Source organism: Falco biarmicus, chromosome 4 (genome assembly GCF_023638135.1).
Source record: "Falco biarmicus isolate bFalBia1 chromosome 4, bFalBia1.pri, whole genome shotgun sequence".
In the NCBI taxonomy this organism is placed as follows: Eukaryota; Metazoa; Chordata; class Aves; order Falconiformes; family Falconidae; genus Falco; species Falco biarmicus.
In genome coordinates, this window is record NC_079291.1 from 100,258,959 (window position 1) to 100,281,152 (window position 22,194).

The 22,194-nt window shown below is 39.1% G+C and overlaps 2 protein-coding genes across 2 annotated transcripts in view; one reads left to right on the forward strand and one right to left on the reverse strand.

Annotated features, from left to right (window-relative positions):
• The first annotated feature begins 122 nt into the window (after positions 1-122).
• Positions 123-10,940, forward strand: CHCHD4 (coiled-coil-helix-coiled-coil-helix domain containing 4). Its single transcript, XM_056334101.1, has 3 exons — positions 123-294; positions 2,343-2,441; positions 9,787-10,940. The coding sequence occupies exons 1-3, from the start codon at positions 273-275 to the stop codon at positions 10,080-10,082; spliced, it is 417 nt and encodes a 138-aa protein (XP_056190076.1). The 5' UTR covers positions 123-272; the 3' UTR covers positions 10,083-10,940.
• A 6,757-nt stretch (positions 10,941-17,697) lies between these two features.
• Positions 17,698-22,194, reverse strand: part of LOC130148778 (netrin-4-like) — a 55,980-nt gene continuing 51,483 nt past the window's right edge. The window contains exon 10 of the mRNA XM_056337737.1: positions 17,698-21,068. Within this exon, the coding sequence (XP_056193712.1) occupies positions 20,932-21,068 (137 nt within the window). The 3' untranslated portion in view covers positions 17,698-20,931. The remainder of the gene's footprint in view (positions 21,069-22,194) is intronic.

Here is a 22,194-nt window from a genome sequence, read left to right on the forward strand (position 1 = left end):
GGGGCGCGGGGCAGGCCGGGAAGTGTAGGCAGTGCCGCGGCCGCGCTGAGGGAGCGGCCTGCTGTCTGCTCCGCGCCGCGGGCGGCAGGAGGTGCGTCAGCGGCGCCGGCGGGCTGGGAAGGTCCTTCCGGAGGCGGGAGGTCATAGCGTGGAGCAGCTCACCGCTGCCCGCTGCTGCGGCTGTGCTCTGCTCTGTTCTGCCGGAGGAGCGGAGGGCGCGGTGGGGCCGGTCTGCGCGCGCGCTGCCGGGGAAGGCACCGGGCGGCTCCGCCATGTCCTACTGCAGGCAAGAAGGTGCGCTCGGGTGTCCTCCCAATGTCACGCCGGCGGGGAAGGCCGGGGGGGCTCGCCCTGAGGCGGCTGGGGGCGAGGCGGGGCGGCTGCCCGCTCCCCTCAGCCCGCGAAGGGGAAGCGCAGCCTGCGAGGAGCGGAGAGGCGAAGGGCGCCCGCGGGCGGTGTGCGGCGGCGTGGGGAGCGCTGCCTCGCCTCCCGCCTCCGACCTTTCTCCTCACGGAAGGCGGGAAGCCGTGGGGCGGGAGAGGGCGCCCAGGGTCCCCGGGGGGGCGGCCTGCGCTGCGGACGCCGCTGCGGGCTGGCGGGGCCCCGCAGGGCTGCGGCGCGCCCCGGGGCGAGGCGGTGTGCGGGACACGCGTCGCGGCGGCAGACAGCGGGGGGCGGGAAGGTGCCGCCCTGCGGCCCGTGGTTTGCGCAACCCCGCGACATGGCCGGAGCTAAGCGTGTGGGCACCTCGGGGCTCGTGTTTTACCTCAGCGGGTTTTGGTGTGGAGCAGCCGAGGCGTGCCGGCGTGCTGCCTGTCCGGCGTGGAACGGGGCCCTTCTGCAGGGGCTAAATTTCTACCGTCTTAGCTGGTCAGAGGTGGGTCCTTTTTCCCTTTTTAAGGAAAAAACGGTAGAGATATAGGGCGGGTAGAGTGCGAGCTTTAAGGTTCCGTATCTGTACGAGGTATTATCTTGTATGGTTTGTACTTAGGAGACTTCACCACTTCGTATCCAGGCGGCTGTATTCCTCCCCCACCCACCCACCCCTTAAGTAATGTAAAATGACTAAATATAAAATTTTATGCCAGAGAAAAGACGTTCTGTAGGTCTGAATGCCATTTGGAAGTTACAGACTTTGACGTACTGATTATAAACTGAGGTAGTCATAGCCTACAGACCTCTTTGCTCTATGTTTTTAATGTTATTTCCTTATTTTAACATTTTGGATCTTTTCAAGATCTGTAAGTTGTCTTATGGCATCCTACAAAATTGCAGTGACAGGGGCTAGAGTTCGTATGTTTTTAATTCCTTTTATATGAGAAATGACTAGACATTCTACATTACAAAGTTTGTCGGAGTACGATGCAGTTGACAGAAAACTGATTCCCTTTTAAAAAGGGTTTACATTTATTTATTTCGCAGACATGTTTAAATGCGGATTGGTTATGGAGCAGAATAAAGGAAGCTACTAAATAATCTGCTGGTTGAGGTCACATCGAGGGCAAAAAGATACTAGTTCCTAATATGCCAAGTCACACTGTAGTGGCTTTTATGAATTAAAGTAAGTTCTTTAGGAACTTACTTTTTTTTTTTCCACCCAATGAATACTCAGTTGTGCGTTCAGAAAAGTTTCAGCTAGCTGTTCTTTTTTGCATGCATCTGCATCAGAGCATCTATTTTTTTTATAGTTCTACAGAGTTGTTAGAGAACTCTGCTCAGGTTTCCAGCTAAGCCTCCCCCCACCCTGCTACAGAACTTTGTTAAATCAAGAGTGGCACAAGAGCAGGAAGTTTTTTCTATCCTTGATAATATTGTAGCACCCCTCAGCATTGTTGGTTCTACATTGTTAAGGTGCTTTTGAGTATAAGTCAGATAATTACTGTAAAATTTTACACTAGTTTTTAATGAAGAGTATTGTATTTAATAAGTATACCGTTGAACGCTTTAATTTACTATAGTTTTTCTTTCACTTTTCCTTTTTTTTTTTTTTTTTTGCCTAACCCCTTCATCTGGGTTAGCCCTGGTAACAGAGTAGTTTGAGCTTGTTTTGAAACAGCTTTTTAACTTCACAGTTCAATGAACTGTACTGTGATCTGCAGCCATTACAGTATGTTGCTGTGAAAATTAGAACTTCAGGAGACTAGAATTTCAATTTGTATGTGTTCTTCTGAACCAACAACTGTTCTAATTGAAGGTGATTGCTAAGTACAACAGGATTCGTTCAGTATTAATATTAATGCATCATGTTGAATATCCCATTACCTTGTGGTGTTTGGTAGCTTTGTAAATGACTCCTGTCTCAGCTTTCTCTGAACTTTTGCTTGTTCTCCCTTATATGTTAGGGAAAGACAGAATTATATTTGCAACCAAGGAGGACCATGAGACACCAAGCAGTGCTGAGCTGGTTGCAGATGACCCAGACGACCCTTATGAAGAACAAGGTCAGTAGTAAGCAGAAGAACAGAAGTAATGAGCAATGCATCGATTATATCATATTCTAACAATCTTAAAAAACCAAAACAGAAAACAAATGTTGTATGAAGTGGGAACAAATTATTCATCCATTTTTCAAGATTGAGGGCAGCTAGTTATTTGGTAGATAAACACCCAAACTCTTAGTAGTTTTAGCTTTCAAATTAGGACATACAAAGTTACATGTTTTCCTTATGGTGGTTTTTTTCCTGCACTTTTACTGATCTTTCAAAGTGGCCTGTTCAAATACATCAGTTGATGGCTTATAGTTTTGGTTAGTAGCCAGAGATATGTGGGAAAAAACTTTTCCTTCCTTTCTTCTTTTAACAGTATTAGAGCTTAACCAGTGAAAATCATGATTGTTTTTTTCACTGTTTTAAATGGCAACTTGCAGTTTTCAGAGTAGCTGAAGTGTTAACGTATGCTGTCATTGATGTGAGTTGCTCACTGGCCTGTGTGCAGCTGAAACTGTTTAATTTGGTGATCTCTATGTGATTTAATAGAAATTCTATCTGATGAATCCTGTATTATACTAGTAGCAATATAATCAGTAACTAGTAGTAATATCTTTGGTGCATGACAGGAAAGTTCCGATTACTTAGTTTTCAACTGTACCTATCTTGTCTTGAAAAGATGTAAGTGAAAGTTTTCAGCGAAGGTTACATTTCTTACGTGAAGTAGACCTAAACTGAAAATGGAGATTTAAGAGAGCAGAATATTTCTGAGGTCGAGACTTGTAATATTGTTTTATTAATAACAATATTAATAATTTATTAATAGTAAGATTCTGCTGCACAGAACATGTTTTAGGTTGTTTCTAATGGGTAAATGACATAATCTTCCGATCATGATGATCAAATAAATTTTGCCCTGGCTTAATAAATTTTCTTGAACATCTGTGAATTTGTGTTATTTTTTTAATTGCATTTATGCTTACAGTCTTTTAGCCCCTTCACTTTGTGTGAGGTGATCTCATTGCTTTCAACTACGCTGAGATTGAAGTAAACGCTTCACTCTTTGAAATTTTGTTGAAAGTTAAGCCAGTGGCTCTGTGACCTTTAGAGGGCAGTATTTAAGCACATTTTAGCAGCTGGAGCACACGGGGTTGCTTTGTTAGCTGATACGGTGTGTAGTTTCATTTGAACTGTGTCTTCCTGTGTTATTAAAATAACTTTTTTCATACATAGGGTTGTTGAAATTATTTTGCATTTAGCTGCTTATCCTCGCTTCATTTCACCTATATGTAGTCAGTAGATATATCTAAAGGTTTTCCTTGTCAGCAGTGATGAGTCTGTTCAGTCTTATGATTACACAAATGAGAATGATGAGAGGGTTTCAGTTTCAGAAAGGTGTTTAAAAGGTGCAGTTTAGTATCTGTCAGGAATTCTTCTACCTCATATTTTGCTGGCTAAGACTCAATATCCAAACCTCCTATTTGGTGGAAACAATCTGTGCTTTGGGATTTGTCACCAGCCCCTAAAGATTTCAAACAGAGATGCCGACAGGCAATAAAATCTACTTGGCACTTGTATCTGTGACTGTCTTCACCAGGATGAAAGGTAGAACCTACAAATGATTCATGAAAAGTAGTTCATCCTTAGGTGGAAAACAGTGTCTGAGGAGAGCTCATTTTTAAGAATATTGGCTCCTGTCGATATGCTATGTGGAAGAGAAACAAAATCAACAGTTTTTAACTCCTGTCTGAGGCAAATTCAGAATTCACTATTTGGTCTGTTGAGTGAAAAGTTAACAGCCTCTAATGATCAGAAGGTAGAATTAAGTTCCTCATTCTTTTTCTGTGGGCTATGGTTTTCTGTTTTTTTCTGAAAAACTGGAGACTGCTTGCAAAATAAAGCAAAGGGACTTTTTCCAGATATCATATCTGGAGAACATATAAACCCATGGAGTTTTTATCGTTTGCTGCACTGTTGTCACCTTACATGGTGTACAGCTAAACAAAATGATTTGCTGTTTAGCTAAGTTCACGTATGCAATGTGTAGTGATGTTACATGTGGTTGTTTAAAGTTCTTGTATTCCTCCTTACAATCTTTCATGGTCTTTGCTGGTGATTAAATATTCTGCTAGTAAAAGGTGGCTATCTAGCAACGACGTGTGGATGCATATTGCTCCTATAACTAATCATCTGTATTTGATGCCTTTTGAGAGGGAGGGGAGCCTATCTCTGATCTAGCATAAACGATATGACTAGTAACAATGTAGCTATACTAATAAAGCCTTGGAGTGTTAACATGGAAAACAGTTCTCTTGGTACCTCTAAAGAGGGGATTCTCTTCCTTCCATCTCATGCTCCACCCCAAATTTTCTTTTTCTGGTTGTAGGTATACCACAAGTGTATAGTCTTGTGCCTGTATTTGACTAATAAACTAGCCATAATTAAAAGAGCCACTTTCTCCTTGTTTAAATGCCATATTAATTGGTTCTTCTCAGGTGTATTTTGCTGGATATGGAAAGTCCATGGTGAGGAGGAGAGGTGATGCGTTTTTTTTCCTAGCAATTCTGTATTTACAGCATGTTAGACCACTTGCTTCCTGAACTATAAAGCAAGGAAGTAAACAGAGAAAGGCAGAACCTGGTTATGTCAGGGGTGCCTTACAGTGAAAATGTGTGCCAGTGTGATTCAAAATGAGAAGCTCTGTAAACTGTTTAAATACTGTTAATAAGTTTGGGTTGGATTTTTTTTGTGATTTTTTTTTTCTTTAGCATGTGATAAGCTACTACTATGTTTTAAGGTTCTCTGAAAACTCACTTAAGCATTGGGCTACAGTGCATCAGATCAAAACAGAAACAATTGTCATGTCACAGAATGTAGCTGCATCTAATGGGAGTGAAATTTGTGGGCAGGAAAGACATGGGTATATGTTGAAGTGCAGAAGCTCTGGCTCATGTGGTTTTTATTTAAAAGAAAATTAGAAAGGGTTTTACATAAAGTAAGATGCAGGCTTTTCTAATTTAGCTTCTGCTTAGAAGACTTGGTATACAGTGTTCCAACTTCTGTAGCATAATTAAGTGTAATGACTCTTTCCATCTCTTCTGCTGTGCTACACACAGAACAGTCATATCTGGGAAAGAATAAATTTATTGAATAGAAATGCCGTCATCTGGATTGTTTTCTAATACAGCGGAAACTTTTATTTAAAGTTTTGGGTTTTTGTAGGGGCCCTTTTAATATTTAAGATAAACAGTGTAATTCAGTATTTTTGAGTAGTCCTTATTTTGCTTCAGACATTAACAGTTTTTGAGCAGTCTACTTTAGTCAGTAACTCAGGAAGACTTGTGCTCTGATTTCCTTGGGAGAAAATAAAGTTGTATATTCTTCTTTATTTCTATCACTTATGAGATTTAATTATTAATTTATTTTGTTTATCAGTTGCGAGAGTTTGGTAGGCAAAATGTTAATGGCTCACTTCAAGCCAAAAACAGTGAAAGAAATGAAGCCAAGTGAAATGGGAATGCAGACAAACCAGGGTAGGTTCAAGTTAGCATTTCATATTGCAGTGTATTTCAAGGTTCACTGTATGTGCCTTTTAACAGCTGTGGCTGACAGAAACAAATTAGGAATTCATTTGCAGCATTTAGAAATAGTATTCTCACTGTAGAGCTTGTTTCTGCTCTTATGTGTTGCAGATGAAAGAAAGAATGTGAAAGATCTCTCATTTTCCTTGAGATCTTTGCTCCCATCAGAATAGTTTTTTATTTTATTAGGCTTATATGAAGAAGGCACTGGTGAGTTTTATGTACGAAAAGTAATTTTTATGAGTTACAGCTGTGATAGTTGGCTGAAAGTGCTCTTATGGAATTGCAGCTCAAACACAGGTTGTTGCTGTCCTCTCCCTTCTCTTTGTCCAGACTTGTTCCTGTCCTCTTATTTTAAACACAGTTTCAAAATGGTTTCCACAGAGGAATGATGAAGCAAACCCCCTAATTCTTTTAAGAAAGAACTTGATGAGTGATCAGATGTACAGTACTCTTTTTCTTTTTCTTTTTTTTTTTTTTACTGGTGATACCCCTTCCAGTCCTGTTTCCTATGTGTATGTCATCTTACATTGTGAATCGTTATTGTTATATGTGAAAGTTGCTATTGGAATGTTTGTCATGTAACAGGGAAGAACCTTTTCTCAGAACAACAGTGGGACTTCATTATGGCAAGTACAAAGACAAGTGTTGACATAAATGCAGATGGGCCTGCCTTCATGGACGATATTAACAGATCCCATGAGCTAAGAGATTGTGTCATGCCAGCAGTTAATTGCTAACACAAGCCTTGATCTGCTGTGATGTAAACAGGGTTATTTTTTTCTTCCCCAAGTGCAGGCTGAAGTAGATTATGATTCACTGTATCAGTGAGGTTCAGACTGCATTTGAAGTAAGTTTTAATTTGGTTTTAATCAAAAGTAGTAATCATATCTATTGCAGATTTACAATTTAGGAAGAGTGATGGATGAAATCTGGTTCCACTTTTATTGTGTTCTAAGCTAGCTGATACACTTACTCATTGAAGCGTGCTTTCTTTAATTATCAGGAAGTGTTTGCCTTATTTGTGGTTTTGTGGTTTTTTTAAGCATTGTTTCTATGCATATAACATGTAAAACTGATGCTATTTCATTGATCACATAGGTGCAAATCAATGCTCATGTGATGTACAAGAAAGTACTGTTTATGGGATAACTTACATGGTTAACATTTGCATGCTTACAAGGCAGTTCTGGTTCTAAAAGGAACGCTTTATTTTAAGAGAATTATTTTACAAGTAATATTGCTGTGGTGTCTTCAGGAACATCTCAAAACTCTTCATGTGTTTGGGTTTTTTTAAGTATTAGAAAAAATGACTGTTTAAAATGACCTATTGATGTTATTGAGGAAGCATATAGGACTTTAAAATCTAGTTTGCAAAGCAAGCTATATTTCTTCTATTCTGTATGTTCAACATCTTTCTGCTTTATGTCATCGTTGGCAACAAGGAATCTGGCACCAGCCATCCATCTCCTTGTCTCAGAAGTTCTGCTTTTCTTGTAGGCAGATAGAGATGCTGATGCACTGTGCTAGGTATATCTTCTCAGTACAGTGATTACAGATATTTTACAGAACTATCTTGCCAAATAAAACATGATCTATGAAAAAATTACAGTATTACTGTAGTTGACTATATTATGCCAAGGCAGCTGTTGCTTTCTATAATGAAAAGGAGACTGTTCAACACTGAGATTTTACTCTATTTTTCTGCTGAACTGTATTGACTGTTTTAGAGCACATTGTGGATAAATTGCAAATCAGAAAATTTTCCTTTCATTCTTTTTAATATAGCAATAAATATGACTGAGCTGCTTTTGCTGTACCAGTACGTAAGATTCATGGTGTTGTGGCCTAGTGCCTAAGGAGTTGCTTGTGGGAGTGAAACGTACATCTGGAACTTCATGGTCCCACAGGACAAAGATGATAAATACTTACTGAATTATGTGGGAGTATTTTAGGTAACATCAAGTTACATCAACCCCTAAATAGAATTTCATGTTTGGATCAGAATTAATGCAACTGTTTTTTGACAATGGTATTTTCATACCTGCTTCTAAAGGGAAAGTAGTTAAACTTCAGGTTTATGCACATGCTGTTAGCTTCTGTGGAAACTCAACATGGACATGAAGTTAGGGAAGTCAGCTAGGAGACGCAGAGAGCAAACTGTTGAAGTGGAGCAGAAACCAGCTTGAATCACAGTACAGTATTTCTCTTGTTCTTTGCAGCTGAACATAACTACATGTATGTTTATGTAAAACAGAGAAAGGGAATGGAGTTGTATTGCTTGAGAGCAATATATTAGGGATTCTAGAAGCCCACATGACTAAGTCTGTTATATTACATTTTTATAACTGCCTGTTCAAAAGGTTTTCTAAAACTTAGAGATTAATTCTCTAGCTTGCTGCTTAAAATTCATTGTGCGTATCAGTTGATGTCTCAAGGAACATACACCTATTTAAATTTTCACCTTGCTACTCCATCACTGAAGTATTTCTGTGATGACTTTAACTGTTCCAGAGCAGAAGCTTACAGCTATTCCAGTTCAGAGTCTAAAATGAGACCTAACTCTTTCACTTGTGATCCAAAGTGCAGTTTTGTTTCTGAGAACCAGTCAACCTGGCTCTCACTACTCCTTGTGGTCTGTGGTGGCCTGACCTTGGCTGGATGCCAGATGCGCATCGAGCCACTCTATCACTCCCCTCTTCAGCAGAACAAAGGGGGAGAAAATAAGGTGGAAAAAAATCCAGACTTGTGGGTCAAGATAAAGGCAGTTTAATGAAGCAATAGCAAAAGTTGCATGCATGGAAGAGAAGGAAAACAGAAGATGTTGTTCTCTACTTCCCATCAGCAGGTGATGTTTGGCCACTTCCCAGGAAGTACACATACACATAGTGCACACACACAGTACACATAGTGGTTGCTCCAGAAGACAAGCATCATAAATAACAAATGCCCTCCCTTCCTCCTTTCTCTTAGCTTTTATATCTAAGCATATGTCATATGGTCTGGAATATCCCATTGATCACTTAAGGGTCAGTTGTCCTGGCTGTGTCCCCTCCCAAGGTCTTGCTCACTCCCAGCCAACTAGGCAGGGAGGAGGTTGGAGAGACAGCCTTGATGCTGCGGAGCACTGCTCAGCAGGAGTGAAAACATTGGTGTGTTATCACCACCTTTCTAGCTACCAATATGAGCACGGCACTCTGAGGGCTGCTGTGGGGCTCAGCCAGATCCCGTACAGTGAATTAATCTGTCTTACAAACTGACTTTCATTTTTTGTAATTCTTGTTTCCCAGTTCACATTTTAAGGGGGAAAGCTTTGGGTTAATATTCCAGAGTTCATTTAAAATGAAGAAAAATGCATCCATCCAACTTGATTTAAAAGACTTCCAGTCTTAATACTGGAATTAAATTCTTGTGACTTGTATGACACTATTCTAAGGCTTGCTTGTTCCCCAACAGAATCTGGCAAGTGGATTGACTTGACTTTGCTCTGTTTTGCAGTTTCCTTAGAATATTTGTAGCGGTCTGTAGTTTAGGGAAAACGACTTAATTCAGGCATGGATATAGAACTAATCTCACTTGTGGCCAGTAAAGAATCATACACATCAGAGATGGAAACAGACCGGCCAGGAAGTAAAAGGCATTTTAGTACACTTGAAGCTACAGAACTAATATGGCATTGTTAGTACTTCAGCTTACACCTGCAACATAGCAGCTTTCACTAAATAAAATCAGTTTTTTGGAAGGAGTGCTTTAACTTTTCTTCTCTCTTGTTTGTTCAGGTTTGATATTGCCCAATGGAGATATCAATTGGAATTGCCCATGTCTGGGTGGAATGGCTAGTGGTCCCTGTGGGGAACAGTTCAAGTCAGCCTTTTCTTGTTTCCACTATAGTACAGAAGAAATAAAGGGATCAGACTGTGTGGACCAATTCCGTGCCATGCAGGAATGCATGCAAAAATATCCAGATCTTTACCCTCAAGAGGATGAAAATGAAGAAGAAGAGAAGTCAAGCAAAGATTTGGAAGCTACTCCTATGGAGGCTTCTGCTGCCAAAGAGGAGAAGGGATCTAGCTAATGAAGATGCAAGGAGGCTGTTGTCTCCATTTCTCATTTTCAGAGACATGGACTTTTGCAGTATGTCTGTCTTCTGAGTTGTCAAGAAATGCTTCACCATTGTTCTATATGCTGTATCATAGTAAATAATCTGTTGCTGAAGGAGAAATCTCAGTGCTAGAGCCTTGCAAATAAATACTGGTAAAAACCAGGAGTTATGTGTGCGTAATGGAGTACTATGTAACCTGCTATCAGAAAGTTCATACTTTTAACAGCTATTTTTTACTAAAGTTCTCCTTCAGATTTGACATGAATAATGTCTAAATACATAGCTTTCAACTAAAATCCCACTAGCACACCAGGTCTGCCTTCATTTCATTATGTTCTGATCAGTAGCTGCTCTTTTTTAATGTATTCTGTTCTATTAATAGAAATCGCATTAAATGATGGTTTTACCTTATTTTTTTTTCCAGAGTGATACAGGACACTGAAAATTATCTATGTCTAGAATTTGTAAAATAATTTCAAATGGTTTTATTAGATTATGGTTGCATTTTACTACTGACATCAGGTGAGGACAGGCAGAAAAATGCTGAAATGCGTATCTCCTTTGATTTCATTTATTTATTCTGATGGCTTTTACAGTGTGTTGTGCAACCATTGATAAAGATGAATGGAAAGAATGTTGGTCACTGACTTTATTTTTGCTCTGAAACCACAAGTTTTGGGTTCCTTTATTTAGTACGTGCTCCTTCGGTGTATAGACAGGCTCTTGTAAAAATACTTTGTGAATACAATGAAAATGTTACCTCGTATAATGATCTCAAAACCGATACTGTGACTTAAGTGCATATTAAAAAGCAAATACTTTTTACCTTCATTGAAAGCTCCTGTGTCTTTGTGGCTTGGTGTGGTTTTTTGTTAACACTGCTTGGATTTGAGAGAACTTTTCTGTGTCATAAGTAGACTTTGAATCAACTTGTGGCTTGTGAAGATCAGTTGCACCAGCTTGCCAGATTTTTATTCTTGTCCAATTGGTTTCTGCCCAGCTCCAGACAGGAAGACATAAAAAAAGTAAAGCATTTTCAGTAGCGATATTAGACTGGATCATGAATTGGCACTACAGAGGATCTGAACAGTCATTAAAATATTTGAAAATTACTTGAGGTTTAATACCTGTGGGTAAGGGAATGCTGCTTGGTTTTCTTCCCTAGCAAAATGTAAGCTGTGAGAACCAAATTGTACCTGTGGCTTCAGTAACTGTTCATTGCAGAGTGAGTTTTGTTGTTGTGGTGGTGGGGTTTTTTTCCCCCTCTCCTTATGTGTGTGTTAACTTAAGCAAAGCATAAGAAGTTGTAGTAGCAGTAATGCAGCCCTGAAGATCTAGTAATATTGAAACATTTGCCGTCTCTTGTGGGCAGCAGTCTTGAGTGCTCAGCAACATTGCTTCCACATAACATCCTGATGTCTTGTTTGCCTAAGTTATTTCAGTGTTACTAGTGTCGCTTCCAAATGTTTGAGGGGAATTTTCCTTAAATTTTATGGTGTGTTTGAGCTGTTTATATTTCAGTACAGCTGTTGGATGCTCAAAAAATAGTAGTAACCAATTAAGCAGCTGACAACTACTCAGTTCTGAGGGCATGGGTAGCAGGTACTCTCAGCATCTCTTTGCTTTTAAGAGAAATGGTGTGACAGAGCTTCTCAGTCTGCCTCAGACATAGGAAGACAAATGCCAAGTTAACCTGAGTAAATGGGCACAAAAGCAGCAGTGATAAACCTTGGCACTTAGGCAGTTGGACCGTGAAAATGGAATCTTAGGTAATCAGATAAACAGTGGGCACCAAATAAATAAAAAAAATCGCATGTACCCAAGCTTTTGGTTGTTCAAATGGAAATCTAATGCATTATTTGTGAAGAAGCAAGAGTTGTTTGTGAAGGGGTGCTCTGTTCTAAGGGTGATTTGCCACCTTTTTTTTTTTTTTCTGCTCTGCTTTTCTTTCCCACGTTGCCTCCATGCTCTACAGGTTTTTAACAGTATTTGTACTGTTACAGTATTTATAGTATCTGTGTACAAAATACAAAATGCAAGCATCCTGGTCGTACAGTAACTAGGGACCTGAACTTAATACTGACAAAGGGAACTTGCAGCATTTAACAAATTTGAAGCTGTGTTTAGGATAGAGTTGCTTCTTTCTGACTCTGCAGCGGCCTGATAACGTGTTGTGCTAGATCCAGTAAAAATTCGGAGTATGTATAAGGGCCTTACATCAGGAACTGGGGAAAACATTATGTAATGTGTTTCAGGTGTTTTGAGGAAGGAAGTCATAGCTCTAATTCTAAAGAGGTCTTTGTGGAAGTTATCACTCTTTTCCTCCTATCCTTGTCAAATTAGAAACTAGTGTAACTGTTACAACTTCACTGTATTTGCATTCTGGATAATCCCTTAAATATGGAAGTGATATAACTTGCACTAAAAAAAAAAAATAATCAGGTGTCTTTCCTCCTGCTGTAAGTGCCGGCCTGTTCTATTTTTGACTGATTGCCTCCCCACTGCCAGCTCATCTTTCTTGACCATTATATATCCCTTGAAAATATCACAGAATTTACATAATTTATTTCCCATCTCTAGTGATAGACTTGTTTTTAACTCTACATGAACAGGGGGAAAAATAAATTGTCTGGAATATCATTTTTTGCTATGTAAACCAATGCAGTTGTCTATAGTGATGCCAAAACGGCACAGAGTAACTGCTCAGAGACCCAATTTTGTCCTTAAGCAGCAAAAGGTATTTATTTCGTGCAATGTTGGGGAGTTAGCCGATTCACACCGGACAAACTAGCCCCAAAGTTTTCAGTGAAAAGTCAGGTATTTTATACAGTTTTTGTGAGAGGTTACACAACATCTTTACATACATACTCATTTGATTTTGACACCTAATCATTCCATTCACAATAGGTGGGGTCTAGGTGGAGTAGACCTTTCAATTTTCTTTGTTCAATGATTTCCTGACTTGATGGTCTCCTTATCTCCTTCAGGTGCCCACCTTATCTTTTCTAATTATTTAGAGTACATTCCTTTTTCAACACAATCAGAGCATCACCCAGAGCATTGTACCAAACTCATCCTGACTAGTCTTTTTATTTTAAGACCTTGTTCTGTTTCAATAGATAATGTAACTCCTTGTTTCTATTATGTTTCCCGGCATTGCTTTGTTTACATGATTTTCCTCTTACAGTTGCATGCACACATTTTAAATCTAAAATAAATCAGTGGTTATTTTAATATGGAATAAAGATGATAAAATGATCCCTGGCAATGCTTGTGAAATAAGCAGATAGTAAAAGTTGCATCTTTATTGTCTGGATTACAAAACTTAGAGCTGCATATTGCTGTGTTGTTCAAATGTGTTTCTTACCATCTGCATAAATAATGTCTTGGTTCTCTGGCTGCCATCAGTGAGCTACTGATTCTTGGGGTGAGTAGTAGATTCAAATGTTTTTAAGAAATTGCTTGAGTGGCGTCATTTTGTAGTAATTTTTATGCATGGTGTATCAGGTGCTTTTCTTTAAGTCAAAAGTAGTCATTGGTGAGGAGAAGGAAAGATTGTAATGAAATTATTGCTCTTGATTTAATTATATGCCTTTTGGTTGATCTCTGTCCTATAAAAACTTGTGTGGAGTGTAATTAAATGTTGATTAGAGTTTAGCAAAAGGAACTGTTAACAAGGCATGAAGCACTTCTAGATGTAGTTTTAATACAAATAGAATATGGTTTTAATACAAATTACTTGGCCTGAACAGTTAAGTGCAGGTATAATCCCAGTTGGATTTTATCCATTTAGTTTTTAGAATAAAAAGAGGTAGGTTTTAATTGTATTCATCCTACAGGCTTTTATCACTGCTTCTGAAATACTGCCGTGTACAATCTTACGATGTAATATTTCAGTTTTCCATTTTAATCATTATTATTCAGTTGTTGCACACCCTTGTCATTCTGGAGTTAACACAGCGGTGAAACAGGCTGTAGTTTTGAAGGCTGGGTAGGGCTGTTTACAGCTGGCTGGAACCCTGCACGATGCAGGCCACAAATTCATATACAACTTGTGATAACTTTCTTTTTAGGATGGGGTTGTTCCTGCGGTCAACTTAAATTTGGATCAGTGGAGCATGTGTCACATCTGATGCAGATAGAGATTGTCTGTAAAACTTGTCTCTTATAGGAGATTGTTTTAACTGTATTTTAGAATATATTTTGTTAACTACTGAAAAGTGGTTAAAATTAGATAAAATGGCAGAATGTGTTTAAAAATTACTCATTGACTTTTTCTGCTTTTCTCTGTAGTACAGTCTACCTCCATTTCAAAGACCTAACTTAAACTTTGTTTAGTAAATTTCTTACAGATATGACCTTGCTTCAAGTGCAAAAATGCCCTTTTCCCCCCTGCTCCCCCCTCTCCTTCCCTGCGACAGGAATGTACTTAGCAGTGTCTAGAGGGAGATGTTTATCTTGCAGTTCATTCTAGGGATCCTTAGATCTGGGGATCTGGCAGGGCTGTGTTGGAAACAAGATCTATATCCTATGCAGTTCTTATTGAGAATGTCCTTGTTAAACCTTACAGCAATGTCTCCTGTTCATCTAAGGCACTTATCTGATCACATGTCAATTAATCTCTTTGAGCAAAGTTGTTACCTAAATAGGTAGAACCTATTTCTTATTCCTAGGGAAGAAAAAAGGATATTATACGCTGCTTAGACTCTTGTTTTACTTCTCATTAAAATTCTAGTGGTGTTAGTGTGGGACAATGTAGAGAAGCTACCAGCAGTTTGTTATTTATTCTTAATCAGCCCTATTCATTGGACATAACTTCATTTCGTTCCACAGCACCAGCCTGACTGCAGTTGTTTCTCAACTGCTTTTAACCCCTGTTTGTATTGTTAGTGATACTGAATACTGGAGAGAAGACCCACCCAGTAGAGGAAGAGTGAAGTGCAGCAGACTTTTAACACCAGTTAAAAGTATGTTATAATTCTTTCCTGCTAATGCAAGATAGTACCTAATATGGTTCATGGATCAGTGTGAAGTTATTTAAAATGTCAAACTAGGTAATTTGGCGGTGAATTCATAACTAGAGCATGAGGTTCTCAGGGCATGAAACAGTAAGATGTTAGGTTTTGGGGGTTTTTTGGGTTTTTTGTTTTTTACAAGGGCCTGAGAATCTGGGCTAGCAAAACTTGTACTGTACGTTGGTCTATGTTACTTGTCATGAAAGCACTACCCCTGACATAAAGCTCCTACCTAGTAGCAATATATAGGTGTCCTGGTTTCAACTGGGATAGAGTTAATTTTCTTCTTAGCTGATGCAATGCTGTGTTTTGGATTTAGTATGAGAATAATGTTGATACCACACGGTTCTTTTCAGTTGTTGTTAAGTAATGTTTATACTAAGTCAGGGACTTTTCAGTTTCTTAGGGCCTGCTAGCGAGAGAGCTGGAGAGGCACAAGCAATTGGGAGGGGACACAGCCAGGACAGCTGACCTGAACTAGCCAAAGGGATATTCCATACCATAGAAAATTATACTGAGTATATCAAGTGGGGGGAACTGGCCGGGCCTGCTGATCCCTGCTCAGGGACTGGCTGGGCATTGTTCAGCAGGTGGTGGGCAATTGTATTATGCATCACTTGGATGGCTTTGGTTTTTCCCTTCAAACCTTCTTTTATGGACTTTCTCTTTTCTCTCCCCTTTTCATTACAGTTGTGTAGGTGGTAGTGGTGGTGTTGCTGCTATTATTATTCTGTTTCAATTATTAAATCATTCTTATCTCAACCCTCGAGTTTTACCTTTTTCCCAATTCTTTTCCGCATCCTGCTGAGAGGGGTGGGGGGCAGTGAATGAGCTGCTGTGTGGTGCTTAGATGCCAGCTGAAGTTAAACTACAAAAACAGGGACAGCCTCCTGTATCAAAATTCTGTTTTAAGACTCAGACCTGTGCATATGAAAGTGGTATATCACTAAGTGTTTCTCATCACTAAGCCACAAGAAGAAAGAATGATGGCAAAATTTATTGTCATTAATATGTGAAGAATGAGGACTGGGTCTTAGAGGTACAGTTTTCCCAACAGAAGTTTACAGGTAAGGTAAGAAATTGTACAGTACCCTGAAGAGTAAGTGCAACTGTAATGTAGAGTTGCAAGGGTAAGTCTTTGTAACACACTGACTTGATTTTAAATACGGAGCCCGACAAGAGCAGGCTTCTATCTGCCTAAGTTCTGAGCATTTATAAGTAGAGCATCTTCTGCCTACCTGTCATGTGTTTCTATTTTCATGCCTTGCATCCCACAAATCAACTCTGTGTAAAGGAGCGGGTTTAGAACCTGTGAAGTATTGTGCTTTTTTGGTTTTAGTTTTTTGTTCTTTTAGATCTCAGACCAGTAAAACTTCATGTATGTATGTCTTATGGGAATTAAGCACATGCAAATACCTACATGTAAGATTTTCGAAGGATTGGGTTTTGATCAGTTACTGAATTAACATGCCACTTACATAAATTAACTGTACCTGGTTTGTGTTTTTAACCTGTACAAGTTCTCATACCAAATGTGCTTTGGTAAGCTGCTTGCTAGAAAAATAACATGTATCATGGTTGCCTTATTAGCTAAATGCTTTTCTCCATTTGCCTGACTCAGTGCTGACACTATCAAAGCAAGAACCTGATGGGTGGAATGTTTGTGGCTTATTAACTTCAGAAGAACTAACATGCATGTGGTTTGAGGATTGCATGGTTTAAAATTTTAAAAATAGATCCCAAACCTCACATCAATATAAGTGTCTTGAGTATTTTTAATTGAAGTTAAGTACAAAAAAAAAAGTGCTACAACACGTAACAGATAGCACACTAACTTTTCCAGGTTTGGGGGACTTGAGGAAGCACATCATGTGAATTAGATCAAATTAAGCTTACATCAAGAAGCATGGAAAAAATATGAGACATGGTAAATGCTACAGAGAAAACTTATTCTTTATAGCAGTGAGCCACTCTCAGAAGAGCAGAGCACAAAGGCTGTGCACAGGTACGTTTTTCCTTCTTAGCTGCTTGCTGAGAGTAGAAGCTGGATAAGCATTAGTAGCAATATGTTGTTACAGTGGAGTTTGGGCTCAGCACTCACAAAGGCCATTTATCCAACTGCTTTGATGCTTTAAGGGTCCAGGTTGCCAGAATGATCGCGTATTCAGGGGTACACATGCTGCACAGTTGTTGAGAGCTGCTTTGACCTTCAGCAATCCAGAGTGTGCTGCTGTGAAAGGTTACCTGTGCTTCTGCTTCAAAGTATTACCTGCTCTATTATAAATTTTCCATAGCCTTCCAGACTTGCTTTCTTGTGAGTAAAGGCTTTTATTTCATCCTTATTCAGCATTTCAAAGTGGTACATCATTGCTACTTTTTGGTATGTAGTTGCTACTGCTTGTGAGATGTCTGTTTGGATGCTGTAGGATTGTTCATGTGGCCGTTTTAAAGACAGGTCCCATTTTAGACATGCTAGAAGAAGCTGTCCAGCCACTTCTGTATTGGGCAAATACATCCCTTTTTCCATGCTTGTGTCTTAGGTGGCACAGTAATACAAAGAATACTCAATCACAGAGAGGATCATAAGGTATGTGATATTGTACACAGGCCTACAAAACAATTCCTTTTTTGGTACAGGAGTACCATACCTTCTATGGTAGTTCTTTTAATTTATTATGTATGGACTTGTTTGCTTGTGTTGAGGAATATGTAACAGCTTCTACTAGGACGACTGTTGTCATCTTGCACTGCTTCATGCTCATCTTCATTTCAGGTACCAGTACACAAGAAAATGACTTTGTTTCTTTCCAAAATCTCATGGTGATCAGTCTCAACTTTCTTATCTCTTCTTTAATCCATAGCTGTTCAAACTTGATCTATGCAGTTCATTTCTATTTAGATACTTGTTTTCAGACAGGCTACCTGCAGCGTAGCGCTGTAGAACAAAGAGATTGCACATGGTAGCTTTGTGTGAGTTGGAACTTTATTCTTTTATTTTTCTTCTCTTTGAACTCAGAGGTACCTGGTCAGCAGAAATAGTGAGACCATCAACTTTCTGTGTTGACTTGCCCTATTGTGCTTTCATTTTTCACTTTCCAATTAAATTCCATGCTTATAGAATACCTGATACTCTGTAGACCAAAACCATTAAATACAAGCTAGTAGTTGGAACAAAATGTGCAATGTTTCTAACTTATGGAGAGAATGAAGTAGACTTAGCTATAGAGGTATCAGCAAGTAAATTACGAGATTGAAAAACAATGGGAAATTAGGAGGAGAGATGAAATTAGCTGAATATTTTTGGATTCCTGCACTCCACTTGCTTTACACTTTTTTTCTGAAGTCATCAATATATCACACATTTCAGATACCTTTGCATTTGGTAGTCATTAATCACTGTATTGTGGTAGTCCCCAGGAGAACACACTAGGGTATCAATATTCTTATTCCAAATAGTATTTCTACTAGTAGTAGCTAAAGATGCTTGTAGATGACCATGTTAAAAAATAAATTTCATCCACAGGAAGGAAATATGCAGATGTTATCCTCCCCCACAAAATCACCAATCTGGCACAAAAAGTAGAACATGGGAGTTTGCTTTAATATGGTACTGACTATGAACCAAAATGGAGTATAATAATCATTCAGTAAGATCCCCTGCAGGTAAAATGGCCTCTGTTGAAAAGCATGTTGCTTAGCTTGGTTCTAAACCTACATTTGATTTTCATTTATTCTGAGAGGCCCTTTGAGAACACTGTAAACTCATGCACACATCTTCATTTTTATTGATATTTGAAAAAGAACTAATCAATCTTTTTGTTGTGAGACTATTTCTGGAGACAGTAAAGAAAGCAGTTGCTACGCTGTTAATTCCTGTAAGCTGACATCTCAAATTAAGCCAAATTCCTTGGTTAAAAAGTGTTTTATTGCATTAATTAAGTGGCTTGTCGGAGATGCCACATTGTTGGATACCACTTTAGGTGGTAACAAATAAATAATGAAGTGAAAGAGGCAAAGCAATGGCAATGGAAGAGGGGAGACTTTCTGAAAAGGGGGGAGGGGAGGAAGAAACACTGTTTATGCACTGTTGGGGAAAAAAGTGGGGGTTTTATTTTGTAAATATCTGCCTGTCATCTATTTCCAGATGAGCTGAGGATTTTCTGCTCTGCAACCAATATGAAGTTATAAGGAAAAAAGCAACAAACAGAATGAAAGAAGCTGGTTTTTTCAGGTTCCCAGTGATAAAGAGAAAAAACTGATGGCCTAAGGCTAAGGTGTAGATTGGGACTTCCATCTTGCTGCATTAGTATTAAGTCTTTCTAGCTACTCCATGCGCCAGTCAAACAGTGCTAAATGATATTTCCTCTTTCCTGAGCGCATTAAAAAATTACAGACACGGAATAGAAATACGCAAAAGTAGCATGTAAGCATGCTTTTTCTCTTTAATCCTCTGAAAGAATAGACTGATTCATTATAATTTCTGCTTTTCTTAAAAGAGGGAATGTGCTCCAACAAGCTTCATTTGATTGTGAGTCCTTAAACAGGTGATGCAGGTCTTCAACTAAAATTTCCTTCAAAATACTGTATTAGGGAATGGTTTAAGTAGCTACCTCTTAATTACTATAGGGTAGGATAAAACTGATTTAGAAAAAATGCTTTTGCAGGGCAGAACTATTTTTACCTAGAGTGCAGATGTTAGCACTCCTATACTTCTGTGGAGGGAAAAAATATCCTCAGACCCAATGGGAGGAAGCTGAGCTTCAGAATCTTAACCTGAAGTGTAACCAAGAGACATAAAGCAGAGTGAAAGCACTAAGTGCAATCAAATGCCAGTGGTCTTGAGCACAGTACAAATAGCCAGGTTGCTGTCTCAGGATCTATAGCTACCTCATTTAATACACAGTCCAGCCAATCCATTTACCTCCTCCTGCTTCTGCCTTATAGCTTTTGCAGTGTTACAATCTCAACATCAGAGCAGCTGCCAGTTCCCCACGTTTTGGCACTCTCCTAGCATTAAGCCTTTTTAAGTGGTAATCACTGTGAAACCTTTGGGGTCTTACAGACTAAAGTACTACGGCAAAGAGCAAAATGACCATAGAGAGCAAGGGCTGGATTTGGAATCAAGTTCGAGCCAAGGTGGCTTCTGCAGCAGACCTCGGTGCTAAGCATTGATGATAGCAATGTACGTCTATAAAGGACCTTGTCCCAAGAGAATCCACATTAGTTTGTCTCTGTTCAGCAATGGGATAATACTGCCTTCTACAAAGCAACCTGTTAATTTGATTTAACATCAGACTACAATTATGACAATCTGAGTTCTTTTAAATAAATATTGTTTGACATGCTTGTTTAGTATTGTGCCACTTGTAAAACTGAAAGAAATTGCTGCCTTTAGTGGTTGGTCACTTATAAGAAAACTACACCCAAGTAATGAATGCATTATGTAAGCAGCTTATACATATTGATATCGGACTCTGACCTGAAGTATGGAAATGCTAATCCATATCTTTAGTTTTGCCTTGTAAAATGATTCTCTGGGTGTGTCGAGTCAGGCTCAAATTAAGAATTGACATGTAACCTATGTGTGATGCACAAGTTATTTTTATGAGAAGACTGTGCATTTTTTTGAAAAAAAGTAGTCGTGTCCAAATTTTCTTGTCTAAGCACATGAAAGGAAAAAGGATGGTAAGTCTGCTTTCATCACTTCAGCTAGGAGCATGTTGAATGGAAATGTGTGAACTAACTACACCTTTCACTGCAATGTTACTAAAAGGCAAAGTTCAGCACTGTAACTTCTGAAGCAGAAATTATTTGCATCCAGTTCGAAGAATATCTGATACTTGTTTTCCCAAATATGCTTTCCAGGGTTTCACCAGACTGTTCATGTTCACAAGGAGTTTGCTGGTCCTAGAGTCCTCCTGGCCTGCTATAAGATAGTCAGTACCTAGTTTGAAAAGAGATTAAAAAAAACTTCAGTCAATAAATAGAAGAAAACAGAACTAAATGTGATTTTCTCTATTTCATGAGGATCTGACATGTAGCACCTTAGCCAGCTTCATCCAGTTTATGCATGTGCCATCTTACAGGTCTACATACTTGCACATGCATATTGTCAGTGCTGACTCCCGGGCACACAGGTTAAACGTTGTCATATGATTATGCTCAGGAATTACAACTACAAATTGATTTGGTTCCAGTGGCCTTACCACTTACAAATTCAACACCTCCATGTGCGTATGGCCAGGTTTGAGTCTAATCTGTGTGACCTTTTTAAACCATTGTAACTCCTTGTGCTTCAGCAGCATTACTCCTGGCTTGTATAGGTATGATGAATTAGCAGAATTCAGTCTGATGTGGAAGGCGGTATTATATATGAAAATAGTAAGCCAAACTTCCTAGATTATAACCTTAAAATGCAGGGCCTCATAAAAGAGGTCTGTGAGCAAAAAAGTGTCGTGGAGACAAGAAACAAGTACTACAGATTAAGTCATGTCATTGCCTTAGATGAATAAGCACTCTTTGTATTAACTGTAGTAAGTAAAATGCCCTCATTGGTCAGAATTTAGAGAAACAGGCATCCAGGGCAAGTTATGTGTGAGGTTCAGTACGCAGTTGTGCAGGGATCTAGTGGCTGCTACTTACGTCTTTGTGCCCTTCTGTCACTACTGCCCTCCTTGAAAGTTGTGTGCTCAGAAGTAACTGCTAATGCTTGTATAGAAAGGAGGGTAAAGGTAGAAGCCCCAAGAGCAAAAAAAAGTATAAAGTTTCCATCACGAGTCAAGGCATACTGTGATCTTAGGGTAAGGGTTTAGCCAAGTAATACACTGACATCTGCAGAACTGCAATGGTTGGGACCTTTCCATAGCTTTAATTTATATCAAGAGGCAATGGCATAACCTCTGTACCTCTAGCATCTACATTTGAGCTGTATGTCTTCAGCTGTATGTTTCTAAAGAGATACAGTGTAAAGCTAGAGAGGTATAAAGGAGAAAAATGTCCTGTGATATTTTACCTCTTCAAATATCTGTATGGGATCAAATGTATTCTCATCATATGTTTTTTTCACGTCT

What these genes read in the sequence shown, in the direction of transcription:
- CHCHD4 (XM_056334101.1), top strand. Translation starts at nt 273, where the DNA reads ATGTCCTACTGCAGGCAAGAAG. An exon ending in GTCCTACTGCAGGCAAGAAG is followed by an intron (nt 295 to 2,342) that starts GTGCGCTCGGGT and finishes CTTATATGTTAG; the next exon opens with GGAAAGACAGAATTATATTT. An exon ending in CGACCCTTATGAAGAACAAG is followed by an intron (nt 2,442 to 9,786) that starts GTCAGTAGTAAG and finishes TTGTTTGTTCAG; the next exon opens with GTTTGATATTGCCCAATGGA.